Source organism: Barbatula barbatula (genome assembly GCF_947034865.1).
Source record: "Barbatula barbatula genome assembly, chromosome: 8".
In the NCBI taxonomy this organism is placed as follows: domain Eukaryota; kingdom Metazoa; phylum Chordata; class Actinopteri; order Cypriniformes; family Nemacheilidae; genus Barbatula; species Barbatula barbatula.
The window spans coordinates 12,632,649-12,653,740 of NC_136771.1; the positions used below are offsets into that span (position 1 = coordinate 12,632,649).

Below are 21,092 nucleotides of genomic sequence, written 5' to 3' on the forward strand. Positions count from 1 at the left end.
GTTAGGCATATAACCTGTTTGAGTGATTATATTGCCGTTTTTGCATTATTAAATCTTAACATTAACTCTTAGCAGCAAACATTTATTTAATCTGGGAATACCAAAACAGAAAGCAAGCGAAAAAAGTCATTCATTTCCGTTACTGCTGCTCTTTGCGAGCGAGCCGCAACAAAACTCAACGCCGGTGACTCGTCTAAACTTCTGATTGGTCATTACGTTGATGTGCTGTCTGTGATTAGTTGCGACGCTCAGCGCTGTGAACACGGAACAAATCTTTGATGCACCGTGATCGGACGTGAACGTAATGCTTTAACGGACACGTTTTGTTCATCTTCAAATTCATTGAATTTGCCTCGTCAATTAATTGTATAAAGTGGAACTAGTTATCTCTTATTTCTCAGCGTGAAAAATACAATGTGTGGCGTGAGAACAGACTGAGATGCGCGTCTCACGGTGAAAGCGTTAGACTCGCGAGACCTGTATTTGCATCTTCTCTGCATGAACTATTAACGACCTTATCAATTTACAGCATATCAAAGTTTAATTCCCGTTCAAATGTTTATTAATCAGCACAAAAATGTTCTCGATATATAAACCCAACCACCCAATTTAACCGTATACTATTTAAACACTTTATACATTTACATAAAATACAAAACAAAATGTAATAAATTAGACTGTTTGTCAACAGAACCATTTTGAAACATGCCTCTTCTGAGACAAATTAATTCTCCCCTTACGCTTTAAGTCCAAGGTCATTTAGGAATATGTAATATCAATATTCAAACAGGCCCGATGACACATGGAGAATCTGCCTTCTTGAGAGCGTAGACCCCAGCACTTATGGCTGGTTGAAGGCCAACAGTTCAGTAGGTGTTTTAAAATTATGTAAAAGTTATTCACCGAAAGCCTGTTACAAGTGTCAACTGAATAATACACAAGCAAATAAATGACATTTGCAAATTATGTAATTAATAATTTTCAATATCACGTCTTTAAAAATAATAAAAAACGATCATACTTTTAAGTGTGTTTGCTTGCGGTATTGTCCAGGCTTGAAGGGGCTTACATAACACTGGTATACAACTGAGCCAATAAAGAAAATTTTGCTTTTAAATACCAGACGGGACACAGTATGTTTTATCAAAGAACAAAAACAAGATCTCTCCTAATGTCACGGCCCTTGTTGACCTCTTAACCCGGAATTAAAAAGACAAGTAGAATTAAGTTAGTAAAGCCATGTCAACTGATGAGAGTTTCAAAAACAAAACAGATGGTTTAAAATGTGTTACATTTTGGCTACTGTTTGGCTGATAAACCAGATAACCATTGCTTATGTCCAAATTAGAAACCCTGTACTCAAGGTGTCGTGATTCTAAAGGAAGCAGATTTCGAACATCAGATCTTTTACAATGAGAAAACAGCACTCAAACTTCGCTCTGAAATCAAGCAGCAGATCAGTCATACTGGACTACAGTGAATAAGTTTCTTTCCCACATTGTTTGCCACAGGGTCTCATGTGTCGGAAGCAAACGTGAAAGAACTCCTGATTGCCTACAGCAGCATTTAGATTCTTCTAGTGTCTTCTCAGTAAAAATGCCTTGCTTCTCAGGTGGCACCTATGAAAAGAAAAATGAGAACATCAAAATTAAAATGATGACCTTCCCGTTACTATATTGACCAACATAGATTTACCGACTACTTACTTTCATCATCTGAATCAAAGCCAAATAGGGATGTGCATTTATCCTTGTGTGTTTGGAGCTCCTCCTCACTGCTAAAAGACTCAAAACATCTAGAGCAACGCTGCCTGTTAGTGTTTGTGACTCCGCTTGACACAGCACCCAATAAATTTGAGCCCACCTGGGGTTCCTTCCAGCGCTTTGGCATGCTAATGTAAGACTCGTCCAGATACGCTGATGGAGGAGGTCGAATGAATTGTTTAGTGGCAGGTTTTCCTGACACTGGTGGTTCCTGCTTTTTAGTGGCTGTGTTAGGTTTGTCTGGAACTTCTTTGTCACTTTCGCTATGTCCATTAATAAGGCTACTGTTCTTGCTACTGTAATTTACATGGCCCTTATTTAAGACCAAATGTTTAACGTCATCATCTTGATTTGCTGGACCCCTGTGCTTTACAGTGTCATGAACTAATTGACCTTTTGAAGAATTTGTCGCTGGCTCCGTACTATCCTGAGTTAGTTCCAAATTTGTATCGAGTCTATAATGTGTTCTTTCATGTTTATATAGGTGCAGAATACTATCAACTTGCATAGGACAACCAGGGAAGCAGCAGATTGCTCTCAATGGATGATGACCTAGCATGTGATCACTGAGCTCAACGCGGGTTTGGAACCTTTCCTTGCAGCCATGATGGTAGCATGGGTGCTTCAGCTCACCTCTGTGGCACATCACATGGTCGAAAAAATGCTGGGCATTACATACCTTTCTGCTGCAGAAAAGACATTTTTCCTTTCCGAAATTAAAAAAGAATACAAGCGCTTTCTTGTCGCCGTGGTGTTGCGAAAGAACATGGGAAAGGACGAGGATTGACTTTGCACTAAAGGTACAAACCTCCACAGGGCATCTCACCTCTGTAGATGCTCCCGTTCTCTTTCCTTGGAATAATATTGAGCGTTGTTTAGGCTTAGTCTGAGTCCCATTCTGGCCTATTGTATTGATCTCCTTAGCTGCTGAAGCATTCTCTTTGTGTTCTTGTTTCTCAGAAACAACCTTTGGACTTATCTTTCTCTTCTTTATAGCTACTACATCCTTTTTATGGTCACCTTGTGGAAGCGTCTTTGTAGATTTCTGCATCTTTGAATCATTTACTCTCATTTCTGACTCGATTATGCTTGTGCGATCAAGGTTAGTTAACTCTACATTCTGAGACTCAGTTTTGACAACATCAGCCAGCGCATTCTTATCTGCATGTTCAATAAACTCAATTTTCTGCTGACTACGGTCTTCTGTTAACAATGTCTGAGTCTTTTCATCTGAGGCATCTTCCTCTTTTTTCACCTTTCTAACTTTCCTTTTCCTGATCAATCCATTTAATCTGTTAGTCGAGTTGCCTGTGGTATTGGAATCCTCTTCCTCGGGAGCCTGCATATTTTTGGCTCTCTTCCTTGCCAGTCTCATCCTGAGCTTCTTGTTCTCATCTGTGGATTGAGATTTCCGTGCCAAAACTCTCCTCAATCTTCGTTTCTTCCTGCAAACCTTCTCCTCTTCTTCTTCTTCTTCTTCCAATGTATTTGTGGGTTCTGAATTCTTAGCCAACCTTGTCCGCAGTCTTACTTGAGACTGTGAACCATGCCTTTCCTTGTGCAAATCTGCAATGTTTAAACTACTGTTTAACCTCATTTTAATGTTTCGAAACTTATTTTGCACTGTCCGATTCATACGTTTAAGCAGTTTTTGTTTAGCCGTCTCAGGTAGTTCAGTAACACTCTTGCAAATATTTTCTTTGAACCGTCCATTGGATTTTTTCAGCTCCTGAATGTGCAGTTTAAAATGGACTGATGGGCTACGCCCATGAGTGTAGCGTTTATGACAGAACATACACTTTCTGTCAGTGCGGTAATGCCACATTGCATGTCGCAGAATGTACTGGTATTTGGTTTCTTTATTACAAAGGCTGCATTTAGTCGAAAGCCGCTCACCAACACTTGTTGAGATGAGCTCAGGGAGACGATTATCAACATCTGTATGCGTATCCTGCAACACCTCGGCAGGTGATTGTGGGCCCGCTGGCAACTCAGACATTGTGGTATCTTTTTGTACAATTTCAGAGGAATCAGGAACTTCAGTTTGACTCAAAGTAGCCACTTCATCAGGGACACTTGTCATTTCAGTGAGAACTGCAGGAGCATCCTCAGATGTCATGTTCTCAGTTGTTGTGTTATCTAGCATGCTACCAGGTACAGGAATGGTATCGGCTGCGGTGAAACTCGGCGCTTCTAGTGGAAGATCAACATTAAAATTTTCTGGAGGACTGACAGTGTTTTCTGGGCATTTGGTGTTCATAGTGTGGAGACTTAATGAATTTGACTCTACATTTAATTTTTCTGTTGGCCCAGAAGCAGCTTCGACAGGTGTGGTCTCAAAATGTATAGCTGGGATTTGTGTAGCATCAGTCTCCACAACACTTTTAACCTGTGGGGTACCTTCAGCGGACTGCACCAGTCTTTCTTCCTTGAATTCATTAGCATCTTGCTTAACCTCTTGATCTCTGGGTAATATTCCAACTGTTATTTCTTCTAATTCGGTCACTTTTGAATATGTATGAAATTTTTGAATGATAGAAAGGACTTGTTCCGTGAAAACAGGTTCCTCCCCGACTCTGTAGTCTTTCTTTTTACATGCCCAAGTTTCTACTGATAGCAACTCGAGAAGAGAACTGCTACTGTTTGTTGGCCATTTTGAGACCTCTTGATGTGCAGTTTTGGTTTTGTCAGTGTTGCTTTCAGTCACTTTAGGGGTCTCTGTGGAAAACAGTGAGGCCTCAGTCTCAGAAGAGAGATTAAGTTCATTATCAGGGTAAGACAATTTCAATGGGGTTTCATAGACAGGTGCATCAACTAAAATCTCCTTTGAAACATCTGACTGCTTTGGTTTCCTTCCTCGTTTCTTGCCTTCTTGAGGCACACTGTTTTCTGCCTGAGCAGCCAACTCCTCCAAAAGCCATTGTGGTCTCCTACCCCTGCGAGTTGTGCCCTCTGCCTGCCGGGCAAGAAATCTCTGAAGCCTGCTATTAAGCTGCCTGGTATGATTTTTGGCCACGTCGATTTGCCTTAATGACTGACGGACTGGACAGGGATCTGGATATTTAACAAGTTTTGACCCTGGTTTCCTGCCACGCCTCTTGCCTGGAGGTTTGGAGGATGTTTCACCTGAGGCAGGAGTAACCAGTGTTTCAACCAACTCCACTTCTTGGTCATTTCTGTTAGTAGGCTTTTCTACATGAGCGACAGTGTCCTCATTGTGACAGTGACAAAAGCCCTTCATACAGAAGCTTTGTGCCCATTTGTCCTTTTGGATGATATCGCACAAGGCAGCTTTAGCAACCTTATCGCTCATTAGCCTCAGACAGTGCATTTCAATGTTCAAAAGGCTCCAGAACTCAGGATCAAATAACAGTTCTTTCTTAAGGATCTGGAGAACTTCATAGCGCACATTGTTCACCACAGGACTGATGTCTGCATGGTACTCTTGATCGGGGTGTGCGTATAGGAGGAATACAGTCCTGTACGACTCAACGGTTCGCTCCAGGAAGAACACCAGCAGTGCACAAGCCCTACAGAACTCCATGTCATTAGGGAGAAGGTTTGCAATGGTCTTGTAGAGGATGGACTTGGTGACTGGGTCATTCTTAAGGTCAGACTGCAATGCTCGTGCACAAAGCTCCACACAAAACCCCAGGCCATCTGTTCCCAGCTGAAAGCATAAAATCAGATTTGATCACAATTAAAGCACCAGTTATATAAAATAATTTACAATAGAAGAAAAACATTTGCATGAATATTAAAAATATTGTGTCTACTGTACCATCCTAATCACAAAGACAAATTTTGGGGCTGACTAAGGCATTTTTAAGCTGATCGGAAACAGCTTTATTTAGCTGTCATCACTTACCTTACATCAACTTTTATCAAAGATGGTTAAATAAACACATACAGGGGTTACAGCAAAAAAAAACGACCCTGAACTTTTATATGCGGGGTTGCACGAGTAGACACTACGCAGGGATATTTGTCAAACAAAAAAAAAACATTCATTCCCTTGAAACTAACTAGTAACATGTTATTTTTAAACTTTGATGCTATGTCATGCAAGTATGATCACAGAATGACTCAAAAGAAGTCGGGGCATATTATAACCCACAAAACCAGTTTCATATAATTATGGTATATAAAAACATAGCTAAACATACCAAATTCATCATAATAAAAATCCTTCTTTTTAAAAAGAAAACAAGACTCAAGGCATTTTGAGAGCAAAATAAAGTGATTCGATCAATGATGAATATTGTGCTCTTGTAATAATTTAATCATTAGTTTTTATAGGTTTTAATGGTGATGACATGGCACATCCACAACACATAGTAATGAGATCACAGTTTGTCAAAGCAGGTTAGCATAAATGAGCCCTCAAAAGAGCAATGTTTTAGCAAAACCTTTTTGAGCTTGTTTATTTTTTGTAAATAATTAGTGGAGGCAGATTTATTATCCATTTTAAAACTCCTACCAGCAAATTTTGCCCTACAAACTGTGAAACGAAAACAATATTTATTCCTATTAAAGCTACAAAGGTTACGGAGTCAGCAGTGAGTGCTTCTCTTTTCATTTGTTTGATTTATATCAACCACACCACATTCAATAGCAGGAATATTAGGCTGCTGTCAATAATGTTTTGACATTCAATTTCTCTCAACTTTTTACACTTACTTCAGACAAAAGCGACCATGTTTATGACTTAACTCTGTGAGATAGGTGCAATAAGCTGTGAAAAAGTTTGAAAAAATTATGTAGATATCAATCCTTGAAGTTAGCGTGCGCATGAGCACGTGTATGTGATGCGGAGGAGTGCGGGGGTCTAATCAGATCGTTATCGACCTTTAAGTCACAGTCTCCAATTTGTGTATGTCATATTTGTAATAGACTTAAAAGCTGTCCCCCCCACTTCAGGCTTTATAAACTTACTCTCCACCCTGCAGACTGTTTGCTTGCTACTCTCCAACATGACTTCTACACTAGAGGTATTCACGGTTCCCAAAATGTGGACCCGAACTCGAAGAGACCACTGATTGTGCTACATAGACCCAACCCGGGCCAGAGCCAATCGTCAATAGTTAAAGTCACGTTGTCAATGCTTAAGCTCCGGTTTCAATAGCTGTGCTGATTTTGGAGTCTGACAGTGATGGGTGCTGCGGACTGAGCTCGCTAATGTTTTTTTAAAAACTAATTTTACCAGTTGAAACAAAGTTACAAACACAAACAGTGCCGAATTTTAATAGACTCGGATATTATAAAAATATTAATTAGACCCGGGACCCGAAGTAATAGGATTTGTACCAGACCGGACCAGGCTAACCAGTAAAATATATAGACCCGAACCCGTACGGGTCCCAGGTCCTCCGTGAAGACCTCTAGTCTCCATTCCGGTAACCAAGACCTGCCCTATTTGAATTCTGATTGGCTAGTACTGTTTGTTTGGTCGAGTGTGATAGGTATGTTCCTCTCATACCATTGGTAGGCGAACGTATGAACTCAAATATCAAGAAGCTTTTAAAAATTTTATATTTTTTTCCGCAGTGAAACACCGCAAGCCGGAAGTCCAGCACGGTGCTGGACAACTTTAAGTCCTGCATATAGCAAACTGGACTGTGTGGCTGGAATGCATAAGGCAATTTAAAGGATAGTTCACCCGAAAGTTTAAATACTGTATAACATCAATGTCAGAAATGTTCAGTTCTGGGACATAATTCACTACCATAGTAAAAAAATATTTTTGTGTTTTAATTAGCCTGCTTGTTTTCTAAATGTAAAATTGTATTTTAAGTTATATTGTATTGTATTGAAAGCGCATTTTGACCATTAAGTTTATGCAATAATGAAAAAATTTGCCAAATAAATAGAAGAAATACGAAAAGCCATGTTCGGTGTTTGGTTTCCCGCCAAGTGTTTTATTTTTATTCGGCTTTTGCAAAGAATTTTCATTTCGGTGCATCCCTACTTTTAATGCCGCACCTCAGTAGCTTTGTGGTAAAAAACACAGGTTTCTGCCAGCCTTTGGAGCCCTCTAGAGCTTTATAACAAGGTGACAGGTCTATGACTGAAATTATGCAATGAGATGCAGACCCGGCTATCCACTAACACAGCATAGATCCAAATTTTCCTTCATTTCAAAGTGAAATTTCAAGTATAGATAACTGAATAGCACTCACTTATACACAGGTGATAAAAAGTGTATAATCTTACCTCTTCCAAAATCACCTTCATAAATGGAAAAACTGCTTTCATGTTGGTGACTGACAGAATCATTTGTTTGCATTCTTCCAGAAAGCCCTGCTTGAAGCGGTTTACTCGCAGGTACAGTTTGCTCCATATGAAGACCAAATCCCTTTATGAAAAAACATACAGTGACAATAACTCTCCATCTGCAAAAATGTTGTTGCAAACCTGCTCATATTCTTAGCAATAAATGTGACACCTACCAAAGGTAGTACATGTCTCCATTCTGAAGCTGCTGAGAGAGGAAGCCTTTACTCAGTGTCAAAACCATGTCATCCTTCTCCTCATTCTCCATCATGCAGAGTATCTCTACTGCATCTTTCCCATCAATATGTGCCATCTTTAGACAAAAGAAAAAAAAGCTGTGAAATTTATACACTGTTTTGGTGTGTCTTGAAATACTAAATGGTACTAAAATGAGTCTAATGTGTCACGTCACATTGCTCTGAAAATGAGACGGTTTATGGCGTATATTTAAAAAAGGATTGGGTGGATTTTTATCATTATAGGGTGGTTGTGGACACACATTCATGTTCATTACAGGTGTGACGAGACACTTCTCACGACACGAGACTTTTTTTAAAGAATGATGAAAAATTAGGGGAAAATTGTTGGCATTATAAAATCAACTTGTACTTTATGAAACACATTTAATTTATATTTTAATGAATTATATAAAGCAGTAATAAACAATATGAAAACACTGCAAAATGTTTTGTCATTGTCACAAACTCAAATACATTTTTGGAAATTGAGATGTTTACATCAACTGAAAGCTGAATAATTAAAGCTTTTTATTGATATATGAAAGCAAAAAATCTAAATATTGAGAAAATTGCCATTGAAGTTGTTAAAGGAACCGTAGCAGGCCATCCACTCACAGGAATTTCGTTTTTATATATTTTGGTTTGAAAATTTACAAAATATCTTAACGGAACATGATCTTTACTTAATATCCTAATGATTTTTGGAATAAAAGAAGAATCTATCATTTTGAGTCACAATGTATTTTTGGCTTTTACTAAAAATGTTTCCTTTCTATTTAAGACTGGTTTTGTGATCCAGAGTCACATATGCTTTTGCATTGTGCTCGTGTTAGCTCAAACAAGTTAGAGGTGGCTATCATTTCACTGTCAATCCTCCTTCCTCCACTGTCTGAACCCTCAAAACCTTCAGAGAAACAGTGAAAAGTACATAAACTCATCATGTTTTATGCTTAAAATGCATATATGTAAGAGACCGATTATCTGATTTTGAAGAGGTTTACCTGTGAATTTATTTAAATTAACAATGTGAACATGCAGTTGCTATATTGTACTTGTGGTACAGACAGCTCCCAAAGCACGCTCGCACAAACCACCGTAAATATTCGTGCTTTTATGCGCAAGGCATTGCAGACGCGAGAGACACATGCAAACGTTAAATCCTGTCCGTCTAGTTTGTGGTTACATAGAAAAACAGTGGTAAGTAGCACAGCCAGGCCATTAACTGTAGCTCAGCACGGCACGCACATACTTATGCAGTTACCTGTATTAGCGTGTTCTGTACAGTAATGTAAAAAGGTCACATCACAACAAAATATGCACTCACACAAAGGCTACCAAATATATTTTGAGATCGCACAGGTTAAAATTAGGGAAATTAAGTGAAAAACTTAATTGGGCTGTGTGTAAACGGCTTTCGTGAGAAATTTCCAGTTACAAAAACAAATCATCTTTGACTGACCTCTTTGTAGAAGCATTCATGGAAAGAAGCTCTCCAAAGGCAGGTGAGGTAGGCTTGCATGAAATAGAGATGCCTCCCTACTACAGAGTGCTGGCTGCATCTCTTTGCCAGTGCAATGGCCTCTGGAAGTCTCTCACAAGCTACTAGGTAACGTACACGTAGCTCAAAGAAAATAGACACTTCTGAGCTCAGATATCTGTCCGCTGTGGATAAAAACAGCAGAAAGTCAAATCAGACTCGAGCATAAATATTTATTTAACCTTTAACCATTCACACACTGCAAAGAACACAACTTATAATTAACTATCTAAGGCATAAAACAAGGAACTACAAAACTCTTTGACCAAAATCCTAGTAGACTGACCATCCTCTTGTGGTAGTTCTGAATTCTTGAGAATAGCCTGAAGAACAGGGTTTGCCCAAGGACCTCCATCTTTAATAATATGCCTAACCTGCAGCAGGTAAACATTCTGGTGCCTTACCAGGCTTGCGTAGCAGTCCTAGTTCAGTGAAAATAAAGATATTGTAACATCGTGTATTGAAAAAAATGTGTAGCCCAAAGAATATATGGTTTAAGAAACAGTTACCTGAAATGAGTCTAGAATGTCTTTTAAAGGATGCTCCACAAATTCATCCTTTCCAAAAAACAACAGCAGTTCAAAGACACTCCTGCAAATTAAAAAAGAAGGTGACTATATTTTCTACATTTCGTTATTGGGCAATACATACAAACGCTCAGAGAATGTATTTGATACCAATATAATTCATATTTTACTAAACCCTTGTTGACAGAGTTTAAACATCGGAAAAATAGTAATCTATGCACAAGTATATTCTAAAAAAGGGAAATAAACATGCGTTATGGATGTGACATAATGGACATGGTTTTTGCGAGACAACAAATCTCCCTCTCTGTGAACTAAAATGCACAAACCTGAAGCAATTATACCCAACAAATGGTGAAGGGATGCCTCTTCATAGAACATAAAATTGTTTGTTTGTTTCAATTTACATGTGCCCATTTATGAAGAATATGTACCGTTATGGATGTGACAATCCTGAAAATAGTTCTTGGCTGACTATGAAAAACCATGCCCTAAAAATATATAAAATACTTTAAAACCTTAAAGGGAGACATCCCATGGGGATCTGAACCACCAAATTTTAACATCTGTGCTATCACTAGAGTAAAAAAATATGGCAAGGTTTTCATAGAATTGCCCTATGGCAACAGGTTGTAATGGTGCTGTAAGTGATCTCAGCTAGACTTACAGTGTGTCAGACCGTTTAGATTACTTTTACAAAAAAAAAACATTTGATGTCATATATACACCATCAGGCAAATCAACTTGGATTTTAATATAATTCTAATCTATTGTAAATCCTATTATAGGGGTGACTAATATAGATATTATTCTTCATTACATAAAATGCTTGCATTCAAGCTTCTTGTGTTTTGTTTCATTTACATTTGGTGTGACGTATGACAGTAATGGTTTGAGGTCAAAAGGGTAGAACATTTAACTCAAATGTTTCCACTCCAACCCCATGCCTTCTTTCCAAAAACAAGATGACCACTCCCAACAACATGCTGGCGTTTACAGAGCTAAGAGCTGTAAAAAAGGTGCTCTGGACACCAAATAAAATGAAATATCTCAGGTAGTGGCACAAATGCATGTCTCCAAAAACGCTTGCAGCCACTTTAAGACTCCAAGGCTACTTCTGTAGCGCATACTTACAGGGCCAGACTACTCAGCGTGTATCGCACATGCTCACATTCTGGGGGGAAAGATTCCACACTCTGTACAAAAGAACACAGGGCACTCCGCAACACCTGGAGCTGGGGAAGAGGCACCTGCCATCGTCCTGTCTGCTCCACAACCAGCTTAAAAAAGGAAGAAAGGTTGAATTATGGACAAAGAGAAAGAATATATCTACGTTATATGCTACTGTCTGACTTAAACGACACAAGTCTGCCAGAAGATCCAACAACACTCTGATCATAGTTGATCACTGTCAGGTAATGAGGAAACGAAACTGACTTCTGAAATTGGACATCATAACAACTTACTAACTTTCGCGAAACGATCCCAAAAGTTATTTTTTCACGTCTAAATAGTTGAAGGACCCCCTTAATAGTGTCCATTGAGACTTGTATTAGATATAACAATTCTTTGAGAACACTAAGCAATCGACCACTGCTAACACTGACAGCACTCCACTGAATCGAGTTATTTAACACAGTGCATCTGTGCAATACCGTATCTTACTGAACTAAGCGGTTTTCTTATTTAATCCGCAGCATTTCTAAAGTTACACATGCAGTCCGTCGCAGACTCCTTGTTTTGGAATGTTTCTAGGGAACGCTAACCGTTAGCCGATTAGCAGGCTAAGGGAGCTAATTCAAAGAAAGTAACCATGGACATTTAAAACCTTGATAATACGGTTTCGCTGTTTTTAAATCTCATTTTACAGCGTTTGTTAAAGACTCCTAGCCACTGTGATTAAACGAAACGCGATGTTTAGCTGACTGTGGCTGTATACTGGGGGAGGGGAACCTGCTGCTAACACCGACTAGCATACCTCAGTTTGCTCGCTGTTACAACTCACTATAGCTTTAGTCCGACCAGTCGCCTTACCTCGCAAAATCGTTCACAATAGGTCTTGCTCTGGAGTCCGCGTTCATCCGATGCACTACTCCTTAGCAAACTGTCTAATTCTTTCTTAAACGTGTCTAACTCCAAATCACTCTCTTCTTCCGCCATACTGCTTGTCTAACCCAGCGCGTACAACGGAGACCGAAATGTTACGATCAAACTGAGGACAGCCCATCCAACATGTAATTGGTGGATTTTTATGTCAATCATATGCTGAGAACACGCCATCTCTCTTGCGATTGGATACTGGTTACTTCGATCAAACACTTGTCCCGATGTCCCCTCTTCCTAAGCTTTTGATTGGTCAGACAGGGACGTCCTTTTCGGCAATGAACACCCCAAAAACAAACAACTAGACAAAATTAACTTTCATTGTCTCCTTGATAAGCTGTCTTGAGTTTTGCTCCCACATGTAAAAAACACATTCACATTTGATACTTTAATTAGTTCACATAATTACAATTTACTTTACAATTATACTTTAATTAACTTTAATTGTTTAAAATTAACATTTAATTGCTCTCTTTATTATTCCGTTTTATGTATTAAGTTATAAAATCATATAATAACCAGAAAGCACAGTAGGTTATAACGCTATGTCATTTAATGTAATCATTACAACAAATCTCTTGAGTCAATGAGGTGTCAATCAGCCAATCAATGATGGAGACTCATTACCAGTATGAAGAAGAGAAGGGTGCCTTCGAGTTAGCCAATTGCAACGTGATGCACACGGTATGTCTTGTTGAAAATCTATTAAAAGCACAGTAAGGTTTGGTTCAAAAGGTATTTTTAAACTCCAATGATTTGATTTGTGTGGATACAATTTACAGCAAGTTTGTCTATGGTGTTGGTATCAGGTAAGTGGGGTTCTAGATTTGTGGGGGTTTTTTCACTTCTATGCTTTTATCTTAGAACCTGTGTAATGTAAAACTCGTGTAATGTGCAAAGTATTAAATTGCTATATTGTCAGCACTTTTCTGTAAAGCCTACTTTCCAATTTCCCTGTGGTTTACTGGATTCCCTTTTGTAGTCATGTCTACAGGGCTGCAGTTGTTTGGGACCACACTGGGCACTCTTGGCTGGTTGGGCATCATCATAGCCTGTGCTCTCCCGCTATGGCGTGTAACCGCTTTTATTGGAAACAACATCGTGACTGCGCAGATTATGTGGGAGGGACTGTGGATGAGCTGTGTGGTGCAGAGCACTGGCCAGATGCAGTGTAAAGTGTACGATTCCATGCTGGCTCTTTCCCAAGACCTACAGGCCTCTAGAGCTATCCTTATAATTGCTTCCCTAGTTGGTTTAGTAGCCATATTTGCCAGTTTTGCAGGTGGTAAATGTACTAACTGCTTGGAGGAAAGTTTTGCGAAGGCTCGGGTTGCCACAGCAGGAGGGGTTTTCTTCGTTGCTGCCGGTGTCTTGTGTTTGGTGCCGTCTAGTTGGACCGCCCATAGGATCATTGGAGATTTTTACAATCCACTTGTAGCCCAGGCTCAGAAGAGGGAATTGGGAGCAGCCATCTTCATTTGCTGGGGGGCAGCGACCCTTATGTTGATTGGAGGCGGACTTCTCTGCAGCACCTGCCCCAGTGGAAGAGGCTCAGCTCGGGGTCGACATAAACCAGCATCTCAAAATGGAAGGGAACGATTGGAGTATGTGTGAGCAAGATGCTCAGATGCTTAGGACTGCACTTCAAGTGCACTTGTTTTTAAAAGTATATATTTTTTAATGTTTATAGACTGTATGTACATTATTTTGTCCTGTTGTTAATTGCCTTCAGGTGTGCAAATAAAATGCCTTTTTTATCCATAGGGGGCAGTCTTTAATCTAAAATACATTTGTAAAAAAACACTTAATTTGTGGAAGTTGGTTTTGGGAGGTCTAGGTAGAGCTATGAATGAGTTGAAGATTTGTTTTCTATACTTGTTTGCTTATACAGTTCATGATTCATTGTCCATCTCCATGGTGAGTTCCTACACTGAAAAAAAGTTTTAAGCTGCTTGTTCAATTTAAAGTTAAATCAACAGAATTATTTTCATGTTCAGTTATGTAATTTACAGAATTTATGTAGTGCCAACATGAATGGATTGTTTTGATAACATATAATTTTTTTACGACTAGGCAGGGGATTTTTATGTCCTAGCATACTTTCATAAGGCTGCATTTTTAGTTATTTTATGTGTTTTCCAGTAAAGAGAAACACTTGCTAGGGTTTAATGATTATTTATCTTTGAGCTTTAGAGGAGTTTTGTGGTTACCATTGTTTAGAAAAGCATTGCCTTTGCTTGGGTAGTGTACGGTTGCGTTTATGAACTTGAATTTCTGTTAAGCTTAGTTAACTTCATATCTTGTTAGAGACCAAAGAAAATGTCACATTTACTAAACACTTATATTGAGTACGTTATATGAAGTATAAAAATCATGTTTGTTTAACAAACCTAAATGTGGCAATGTGAACATAATGAAATTGACTAAACAGAACTTTATTTTGCAAGATGAACACAATTTTATTTATTTTTCAGTGTGGAGTTCGCACGAATGATTCAAAGATTGTTCTTAGAGTTGAATCTTTGCAGAAGGTGATGTGTTTTCTGAATTTTCTGAAGGTGATGTGTTTAGTTAATATCTTTTTATACTGTTCTTTGCAAAAAGCTACAGTCTTAGAACTCTGAATTCTTGAGGTTAAAGGTATAGTTCACCGAAGAATGACATTTCTGTCATTTCCATATTTCAGACCTGTATACGCTGCTTTGTTACGTTTAACCGAAGACATTTATTAACAAAACTGGAAGGGTGTGTTCAGGTCATAAATATTTGATTACTAGTAATTTTCTTCTGCGAAATTCAGATAAGTCCCATCACGGCGTGATCTAGGATCACAAAACTATGATAGTACTTAGAATAACTAAAGCCTTCTCATATGTAGCACCTAAACTCTGGAATAGCCTTCCTGGTACTTATCGAGGGTCAGGCACACTCTCCCAATTGAAATCAAAAACACATCCTTTCTGTAAAGCATACATACATGTACATACAGTATTATCTCTTCTTTATAATGAACAACAGCATTCAGCTCAAACAATCTCCATCAACAATCAAGAGCAAAGATGGACCCTTGTTATTTTAATACTAATTCTAACTTATGTTAGTTTACAATTAGTTTAGTTAAACAATTAGTTTAGTTTGAAAGTCAATTTTGCCTCAGAACTGTTAAGTTAAATTTTTTCCAAATATCTTTTATGTTCAGTGTAACAAAGACATTTTTACAGATTTAAAACAATATGAGGGTGAGAAAATGATGACAGAATTTGTATTTTTGGGTGAACTATTCCTTTAAGGTTTATGGTAATTTGTGAAGTTTGATACCAGTTCTCTTTTACTTTTATGTCTGGAAGCAAATAAGTTTAATTTACGGTTAATGGTTCTGCCATACTCTCTCAAACCTTTGAATTCAATAGACCATAGACTCTTTGATTATCCTTCTTACCTGAAGCAATATTTAATCCCCTATAGACCCAGCTAAAGATTAAGACACATTGAATATCTTTCCTTTACTGTGCCAAACCTCTTCAAAGAGAATCGTAGATGTGCCTTCAAATTTAAAGCCCCTTCAGAATGGAATAAACTGCCTGGGTCTCTCAGATCTAGTACTTTTATGTTTTCCTTCGAAACATATCTTTTTGTTTATTTGCAAGCAAACTATTGCTGTAAATCTTTTCCTCATGTTTGACGGGATTTCTGTTTTCTATACCTAAATATGTGGGATACTTTTTCTTAATTTTTTAACTGTATAAATGCGAGTATGGGTGTAGGTGTGCAAATGCATGTAAATACACATGTGTATGTAGGGGCTCATCCCTGTCATTCATCTCAATATTATAATGTGGATTTATTTAAATAGATTTGATTCCAATAATGTCTCGCCCGGGTGGGGTGGGTGAGGTGGTATGAGGGAGAGCTTTTGTGAGTGCGAATGTATATGCGCTGTATTATTTTTGTCTTGGTCTCGAGGACCCCCTCGAAAACGAGATGCTTCATCTCAAGTGGGTATCCTCAACAATAAAATCTCAAATTTCAAATAATTTAATTTAATTTATAGAATGACAAGTCAACAAAAAATAGCATGTAAACTTGACTGGTGTTGATTTACAATACTGTGCAATGTAAATTTATAAAATACTTACAAGATCCTTCAAAAAATCGTCCCTCAGAAAGAAATGAAAGGATATACATTGAAGCAAAAAGCATTGTACATACATCCACGTACCAAAATATTTACACGCATTACTGTATATAAACATCATAAATATACAATGTTCAATACTGTTTCCATCTCTAAGATAAAGTGTGCAATTCTAGCAGACAGCCATTTATCAAACAGCATGAAAGATGTTAAACTCTAATAGGAACCCATGGGCACAAGTGTCACAAATACTGATGATAATTTGGAAAGATGCATTTAAAGATTTATCTGTGACTTTTAAACAACATGTAAGCTATTCAATATCTGTGACAAGTGATGTGACTATATGTGAGCTTTGTGTTGCCATGACAACAATTGTGGTCTGCCTAGTTGGCACACTGTGTCCACAATTTTAAAAATATATTATTTTTGTAACAAAAGGTAGGTTACAACCCATTTAAAAATCACTTTAGACATACACTGAGCACAAGTAACTTTGCAACTACATGTCGTCATATTATTTGCTTTACATGTCAAATAACTGTCATTAAAATATTAGTAGACCGTTAGGTAGTTAAGGGTGAGGGTTGGGAATAGAGTTATGAGACTACGTTGACAAGTTGCAAAGTTACTTAAGGTTAGTAAAACCTGTATACATGTATGTCGCAAACAAATAGACAAAAAACAAGTTACAAAAATGGTGTGAAAGCATGTACGTCACATTGGTCTTTAAATCTTAAAAAAGTAGTTGTTGTATTGCAAACATAATTTCATTGATGTTTTCCATGTGGTTCATTTGGTGTCTTTTGTATCCCCCATTTACATCCCTTTCTTTAGGGACAAATGAGTTTGGGTTCTTACAGTTAAGTTGCCATTTACAATTCAAGGATTGTTCCCCATTACCAAGTCTTCCGTTAATTCACAGGATATTGCTACAACCGAGAGGCAAAAGTTTCTTAAAGGCCTTCTTAAAATCCTCATTAAAGATGGTGTATATCAGTGGATTGATGAGTGAATTGAGATATCCGAGCCAGGTGAGCACATCTGCAAGCACAGCGGAGGTGCTGCACGTCACACAGATATTTACGATCACCTCTTTCAGGAAGAAGGGTAACCAACACACCACGAATGCTCCGAGGATGAGCCCTAATGTTAAAGCTGCCCGTCTTTCTCTGGCCCCTGGGGTTCTGCGAACCCTAATGAGATTTCCTGATGAGGAAGTGCTGCGAACTCTTTCCCCATCCGTTGATGGGTCTGAAAATGACTTCTCAATTGGGCTGAATGTGTCTGGACTGAGAGACATGTCTTTATCGGAACTCAATCCAGAAAGCATAACGCTGCTCACTGTGTGTTTGACCAATCGGCTGCTCCCTCTGCGGTTACGTAGCGTCTCTGCTGCCTTGTAGATTTTGTAGTAAAGCACCAGGATGAGGGTCAGTGGAATGTAAAACGCTCCAAATGTGGAATAGACGGTGAATGCCACGTGATCGTGTTCTATCAAGCAGTCCATGACTTCCCTTTTCCCATCCTTGAGTTCCACTCTGGGTAACTTCCTCCACACCAAAGGGGGCAGAGACACCAGCACAGAAAGTGTCCACAGAGCGAATATGGTCACGATTGCTCTTTTACACGTGCGTTTCTGGGAATAAGCCACAGCGTCGGTGATGGCACGGTATCGATCGAGGGCAATAGCAGCCAGGTGTAAAATTGAGCAGGTGCAGCATGTTACATCAACACCCAACCACAGGTGACACACAAAGGGACCTAGAACCCACGTCTCTTCAGCGATGTACACAATGCTGACTGGCATCACAAGAACGGCGACCAGAAGGTCTGTCACAGCAAGAGAGCAGATGAGGTAGTTGGCAGGTTGGTGTAGTTTCCGGGTGATGAGGATGGCAGTGATGACCAGGGAGTTTATGGCAGTGGTGGCCACGGCTAAAAAGGAAAGGCTCAGGGAGAGGAAAATCTTACTGGGGTTCATCCTACTGTCCGGGTCACCAGAGAGGTCCGCAGTTGAACAATTGATGGAGTCCATGCTTACGGAAAACTTAAGAGCTGTGACCTGTGAAAGTTGGATAAACAAAAGCTTTTTTTAAATGACATTAACCAGAACTGACATTTAAACTCACTGAGTCATATGAGTTTCACACTAATTTATTTATGCATTTGGCAAAGTGTTGATTCAGCGTTGAACCCATGGACATGGGCATTGCTAGTGCCATGCATCAAAGAATTTCAACGTATGCCATCCACCAGAGGCATCAACAAATGTGTCATCTCCCCTTAGTCCAAATATACCACCTAATACAAGTGCAAGAATATCTTCTAAATTACATGGTACTTCTTAAACGTGCAGTTTGCGCATTTCCTAAAAGGTGCTTATCAATGTTTAAGGATTCTGTTTTTCGGGGCATGGGATTAATGTTTATGGATGCCAGTCTGGATAAAGGCGTTTTAAAATGTTTACTATTTCCGTCAGTCCTTATGGAGCTGTAATCTGGCGTGGCGGTTAGATGATAGCACTGAGAGACGGAAGCACCACCCTGTCTAATACGCTCCATGCAAGTTTGATGATTCATTTTGCACAGTGCGGTGGAGGCGTAAACAGAATGTTCCAAAGCAGAAGCACTCTATTTGCTACCCTGTCTTTATCAATGCCAAGCCTTGCTAGTCAGTTTGATCACATATGATCCAAGCTATTTTCACTTGCCAATAACGCTTCTCACTTCACACTGCTGGTTAGAATGAGGCTGTTCGGATCATGCTGTTTAACCACTTATAGCAGTCTGTTTTAAAAATATATTTTTAAGATTTCACGTGGAGGCACAGGGCTTGATATTGCATCAACAGATCAAAATAGCAATATGTTTTTAATTAGTGTGGATGTCCAACCGGATCTCACAGGAATTTGGCTGTATTTTACAAGCTAAAATGCTAATTTGTATAAATTTGTACGATGTGAATTATAAGAAAAGATCAATACTGAAGACTCAACCCTAACCCCACCCCTAAACCTAACATCCTAACTGCTGTTAAAGCAAATAGTATTAAAAATTTAAATGTACAAAAACGAATTCATACAAATAAGCCAACTCGTGAAATAATTAAGAATTACCTTTGTGTTGGGAGGTCATACTTGGACTATCAAACTATCAAATGTTGAACAAACATATTTGAATGGGAATTGGTCTATAGACCACTTCGCAAGATATAAAACACTGGTCCAGAAGAACTTTCGGTCTCAGATTATTTTTTATATAAATTATATTTGATGAATATTTTCTGTTTGTTGTATTCTGTTCAAACATATGTGTAGTATTAAAAACTAAACAAAAAGTTATTTTGTAGCAGCATTGTTTGTGTTTTCCGAAAGTGGTAGGCAAAGGTAACTCTATACAAAAACAAAAGTGTATTTCACATCAATAATTGCCTGATTTACACTCAATCGAAAGTGTTTGCATACTTGACATGGCTCAAGTATTTTCAAATCCCAGTCTGGGTCGCTTGTAGGATGACAGTTTTTCAGCACAGTCTCATTAGATTTAAGGTAATTGTGAAGAGTCTCAGCGATAAATGTTTATGTGCATCTGAAGATCTTGCATTTCACTCCCAAATGACTTGCTTTGTTTCATCTTTGTGCAATAATATGCTGTGGCGGATTCATCACTGTTTTTCCTGCCGGTGTGGTATTATCAGTCTTGACACACGTTCCCACTTTAATTTCTTACATTACAAAACAAAAACAAATACGGTTGCACGGAAAACACTAGCGGATATGTGAGAAATGAATTTGATTTAATTGTTAGTGATGGTTTCATGGAGGAATTCTAGGACATGGTATATTTCAATCAATTTTAAAATAGGCTGTTCTAAATGAGGATTTCAACATTTTCATTGGCTGATAAACATTATTGAAAGAGAATAGTTATTTACCCATTATGCTCAATATAAACCATTTACTGATGCAACTGTTTGCATGATGGCATTTCAGTCAATAGTGCCAGTTTAATGAGGTAAAAAACTTTCATCCAAATTGACTACATTGCATTCAACTTGTGTTTTTTATTTGTGTTCACTGGGAATCAAACCTATGGCCTCAGCACTATACTCAAGCACGAGAAACATTTGTGCCATTAGAATTTTGCATTGTATAGTTATTAAATATTATGCAACTCTCAAGCATTTGTATGCCTTTACTTAAGCTCGGCCTCCAAAATAAAACAACAGACTGTTGGAGAGAGATATCAGAATGCATTGCCAGCTGCAGAATGGCTGAAGATCTGTCCTACTCAAACCTTTAGCACTCACTGTGCCAAAAAGCCTTCTGGGTTTTAGACTGGTGACGGCACTCAAACCAAGAGGCAACTAGTATCATTGACATTCTCTTTAATACTTTTCAAGACACAGCTGCTCCTCTTGAAATTGTCTTGGTCACGGAACAAAGGAACACAAAACTAGGATCAGGCAAGTGGGACTGCCTCTACCATAAAGCCATAGTGAGAATGTTACACT

The 21,092-nt window shown here is 38.6% G+C and overlaps 3 protein-coding genes across 4 annotated transcripts; 1 reads left to right on the forward strand and 2 right to left on the reverse strand.

Annotated features, from left to right (window-relative positions):
* Positions 1-399: 399 nt before the first annotated feature.
* On the reverse strand, positions 400-12,564 carry znf654 (zinc finger protein 654). 2 transcript variants are annotated; one of them, XM_079461515.1, is made up of 9 exons: positions 12,374-12,564; positions 11,474-11,619; positions 10,322-10,403; positions 10,099-10,234; positions 9,735-9,937; positions 8,213-8,349; positions 7,977-8,118; positions 1,707-5,433; positions 400-1,619 (listed from the first exon to the last, which is right to left on the reverse strand). In XM_079461515.1, exons 1-9 carry the CDS (start codon positions 12,497-12,499, stop codon positions 1,609-1,611), a joined length of 4,710 nt encoding a protein of 1,569 aa, XP_079317641.1. In that variant the 5' UTR covers positions 12,500-12,564; the 3' UTR covers positions 400-1,608. The 2 variants fall into 2 exon arrangements, with proteins under 2 accessions (XP_079317641.1, XP_079317642.1); XM_079461516.1 differs by having other exon boundaries at positions 11,511-11,619; positions 12,374-12,527.
* Positions 12,565-13,096: 532 nt separating this feature from the next.
* cldng (claudin g) lies at positions 13,097-15,040 on the forward strand. The gene is made up of 2 exons (XM_079463148.1): positions 13,097-13,126; positions 13,425-15,040. Exon 2 carries the CDS (start codon positions 13,427-13,429, stop codon positions 14,054-14,056), a length of 630 nt encoding a protein of 209 aa, XP_079319274.1. The 5' UTR covers positions 13,097-13,126; positions 13,425-13,426; the 3' UTR covers positions 14,057-15,040.
* Positions 15,041-17,496: 2,456 nt separating this feature from the next.
* htr1fb (5-hydroxytryptamine (serotonin) receptor 1Fb) lies at positions 17,497-18,615 on the reverse strand (the record flags this gene model as incomplete). The annotated part of the gene is made up of 1 exon (XM_079463267.1): positions 17,497-18,615. One exon carries the CDS (start codon positions 18,613-18,615, stop codon positions 17,497-17,499), a length of 1,119 nt encoding a protein of 372 aa, XP_079319393.1.
* Positions 18,616-21,092: the final 2,477 nt, after the last annotated feature.